The sequence below is a fragment of the Pterocles gutturalis genome, unplaced genomic scaffold, assembly GCF_000699245.1.
Source record: "Pterocles gutturalis isolate BGI_N339 unplaced genomic scaffold, ASM69924v1 scaffold462, whole genome shotgun sequence".
NCBI classification, from domain to species: Eukaryota; Metazoa; Chordata; class Aves; order Pterocliformes; family Pteroclidae; genus Pterocles; species Pterocles gutturalis.
The window spans coordinates 1-3629 of record NW_010109815.1 but is presented as its reverse complement, the minus strand read 5'-3'; the positions used below and the strand labels follow the sequence as shown (position 1 = coordinate 3629).

The window sequence follows — 3629 nt, the reverse complement described above, 5'->3', positions numbered from 1 at the left end:
GGCACAGGTCGTGCCCCCCACCTCCTACACATCGCGGCCAGGGCTCCATACCCCCATATCCATCGCAGGAAAGCAGCAGTCACTGCCTTTCTGCCTCACACCTCACCAGCTGTACGACTCTGCAGCTGAGATGCAGCCAGTTACACCAGCGGAGGATGCGGGAGGCAGGAGAAAAGCCAGCGGCTCGTGTGAAGCTGCACGGGTCCTCCAGATCCAGCAGGATGGACATACCGGCAGGGCAAGAGGATGGAACTCTGCGTACGCTCTGGGAGCGGAGAGCTACGGGTTGGTGTTTATTTTAAACAAGGTCACTTTTGTGACCATACTGGCACTTTCAGATGCTGTTGAGTTTGCAAACATGGAAAAATGAAACCCTACGAAGATGCCGGAGGTGAGAACCGCCGAGGTTCTTTGAGATTTCAGGATTAGCAGAAGAAGGAACTAATATCGTCACTGTCACCGTGGTATTCTGGTACAATTTGATCCGAAGTTCCCGTCTCCTGGTCTGTATATCCAGGCTCCAAGACTGCCTCAAACCAAGGGTGAAGCAAGATCTCTGGAGCAGCGAGTCTTTCAGAGGGCTCCCGCCGCAGGAGGCTGCGAATGAGGCATCGGGCTTTGGGGGAGACATGGTCAGGAATACAGAACTGTCCACGGCGGATTTTGGAAAACAGAGTGCTAGGGTCCGAGTCATGGAAGGGATAGCGTCCCACCAGCAGAGTGTAGAGCATCACTCCCAAACTCCACACGTCGGCTGATTTTCCAGAGTAAGTCCCCGTCGTGTTTAGGATCTCGGGGCTGACGTATGCCGGGCAGCCGTGCTTGTCTGAGAGCGCATCGTCTTCGCCTTTGATGATGTGCGTGTCTTCCAGGCTCTCCAGCCGCAGCTGAGTCCTGGGGAGGGCAGGAGAGGAAGCCACCGGTTAGAAATAGCAACACCCGGGCACAGGCGAGCAGGGCAAGCCCTCCGCCACAGCGATCCCCGCTCCCTTTCTCGCATTGTCAGAAAGAAAAAGAGAGGAAATTACTTTTCAATTTGCTGCAAAGCTCCCTGGACTCCTGGACCCATGTAATGGAAGTGCAGCTACATGAGCCAGGTGGGGACTCGGAGACGGCTGCTTATTTTATTTACTGGGGATTTTAATGACACAGAGGGCTCCTGAGGAACACCAGCAAGTCACCTTCTATCTACGCAGGTTGCACTGTGACTGCAGGGTTTAACTGGCTACAATGCATCGAGCGCATGCTGTTTGCAGTTCAGGCTTTGAGCAAACAGCGGCTGGCTGTGTGATTTTGCAAACTGCAGAGTCCAGCTCCCTGCCACACTTGTGGGAATCACCAGCTCTCCTGAATCTCATATTTTACTTTTTTAATTTTATTTTTTAATTATTATTATTTTGCCTTTCTGGAGGGTACCACCACACCGACCACCTCCCAGGTGGAGGTGCGTCCACCCCAACCTCCTGTTCTGGGGGGAAAGGGAGCTTCGCATCAGCCCAGAGCCACCGGCTCACCCCGGCAGGGCTCAGCGCTGCCGTGCAGCCCGCTGGAGTGTAGATGGGCTGGCTGCAGCCTGTCCTCAGTGTGACCTCACCAAATACCCATTGGTTCTGCAAACGGAAAATATGACTCAATGTGAACCATGGGCCCGGGATTGGCTGCGGGAGCCCTGAAACTGCACCTGTGCCGGGGAGCCCGAGTCTGCCTGCCATTGCTTAACCCTCTTCTTGCCAAATGGGATGCACATGACACTCGCCTGTGCAATGCGTTATTTCCAAATGAGCGAGACTGTGCGCAATGTAACATTTCAACAAATGTTTCATCTTCTTATGGGCGGGAAAAGCTGCAATAGTTTCCTTCAAAGGAATTAGTTCCTTTGCATGTCAACATATGGTTGTTTCTGTTTAAGAGGAGCAGTGCTGGTTGATTTTCTTATCATGTTTTATAAACGATACCCTGAAGAAGCGTTAGCCCATTTAAAAAAAAAAAAAAGCATTTTCTTCTACTTCAGTAATATCACCTCCAGTTTCATCAGATTAAGCACAACTCCATTACAGCTTTTACTTGTTTTTTTTTAGCTTTCTATGGGATAAGCAGCTAGTCTTTTTTTGCTGATTAAAAATGTATTTCTGGCTCTGCCACGTGCAGAGAGGCACTACAAGAGCAGCAAACACTCCAGGGAAATACCAAATTATTTCCCTACTCTAAATTTAACAACTAGATCCTGGATCTCCTTTCTCTAAACCTAGGCTGTAGGCTAAGTTTTACCAAAGTGCTTTTCTTCAGATTCCCAAAGCAATATTTAACCGTGTCCCACCTTCCCTCCTCTGCATACCCACATCCATGGGCATGGGGGGCACGGAAGCACCACCACCCCGGTACGGAGAAGGGATAAAAGCCTCAAAGGACACAGCAGGTCTTTCGTTAGCAGCATAACCCTGATCAGCAGGGGATTTCAGTGAGGAAGACCCCTCCCCAGCAACCTCTCGCCTGGCTGCGGCTCTCTCCTGAGCACAAGGAGGGACCAGAGCTCCGGCTCCTCGCACCTCTGCTCCCTGGGACCAGCTGTTTCCCCTCCCCAGCCCAGCGCCTCAGCCTCCCTCCTCTCCATCCCTCTGCCTTTTATTAATTTTCCACTGAATGAGTGGCACACATGACATCTTCTGGCGGCTAACGAGCATCTGAACTATTGTCCCTTTGTCTGCCAGCAGGTTTTACTGAACTTCTGCTGAATGAGAGGAAGCTCCCAGCGAGCTTCCTCCCTTTCATCAGTCAAGATCTCACTCAGAGTGAGTGCGCACCGGTCACATCCGTGACCTACTACACGCACGTGATGGGGACCTACTCAGATCACTCACAGGTGATGCCTGGCTGACATGGCCACTTCCACTGCCTGGGACGCTTTTTGCATCTCTGGATGTGGCATTCCTCCCTCCCCACTCACCCCAGGGCTGGCTGGTGACAACCAGTGACAACCACTTACCTTTCTTCATTCGAGAAGACAAATTTCCTGAGCTTGAGGTCACCAAGTACAATGGCTGACTGGTGGCAGTGAGCTACAGCAGAGACGATCTGCTTGAATAGCCGGGCAGCCTCCTCTTCCCTCAGCCTCTTGCAGCTCCTCACGTAGGAGTGCATGTCCCCAAAGTCCTTTTCAAAGAACACATAGGCCTTGGTGTCCCCGAGGATGACTTCGACCACCCCAGTGATGTTTCTGTGCGAGGGCAGCTGAATGTAAGGCCGGATCTTGTCCTGGTAGTGTTTGAGGGGGAACACCTGTAAAGAGGAAATTCAACCAAAATTCATTCTCAAGGGCATTGAAAGCAGCCGCTCGCGTAGCAACTCTCCCCAAACAATGACGAGGGAGCTGGAGGGGAGCCAGGGCTCAGCAGGAGCACCGCTCACAGCCATTTACAGAGACCCTTCCTGTTCATTTTACACTGAAAAAAAAAAAACCAAACAAACCACCATCCATAAAAAACCCAAACAACCCACCATCCATAAAGCCTTTTGGGGAAGGTACTCCGAGGTAACCCGGAGCTACACCTTACCCCAGCACGCACAGATCCCCACCGGTCGGGTGTTTCTAAGCAGGGAGCAGCGGGAGGATGTTTTGCAAAGCTCTCCCC

General features: G+C 51.9%; 1 protein-coding gene across 1 annotated transcript; it reads right to left on the bottom strand.

Moving 5' to 3' along the window:
* Positions 1–425: 425 nt before the first annotated feature.
* TRIB1 (tribbles pseudokinase 1) lies at positions 426–3273 on the bottom strand. Its single transcript, XM_010073078.1, has 2 exons — positions 2984–3273; positions 426–894 (listed from the first exon to the last, which is right to left on the bottom strand). Exons 1-2 carry the CDS (start codon positions 3136–3138, stop codon positions 426–428), a joined length of 624 nt encoding a protein of 207 aa, XP_010071380.1. The 5' UTR covers positions 3139–3273.
* Between the last annotated feature and the right edge of the window lie 356 nt (positions 3274–3629).

What these genes read in the sequence shown, in the direction of transcription:
- TRIB1 (XM_010073078.1), bottom strand. Translation starts at nt 3,138, where the DNA reads ATGCACTCCTACGTGAGGAGCTGCAAGAGGCTGAGGGAAGAGGAGGCT. An exon ending in GTCTTCTCGAATGAAGAAAG is followed by an intron (nt 895 to 2,983) that starts GTAAGTGGTTGT and finishes TGCCCTCCCCAG; the next exon opens with GACTCAGCTGCGGCTGGAGA.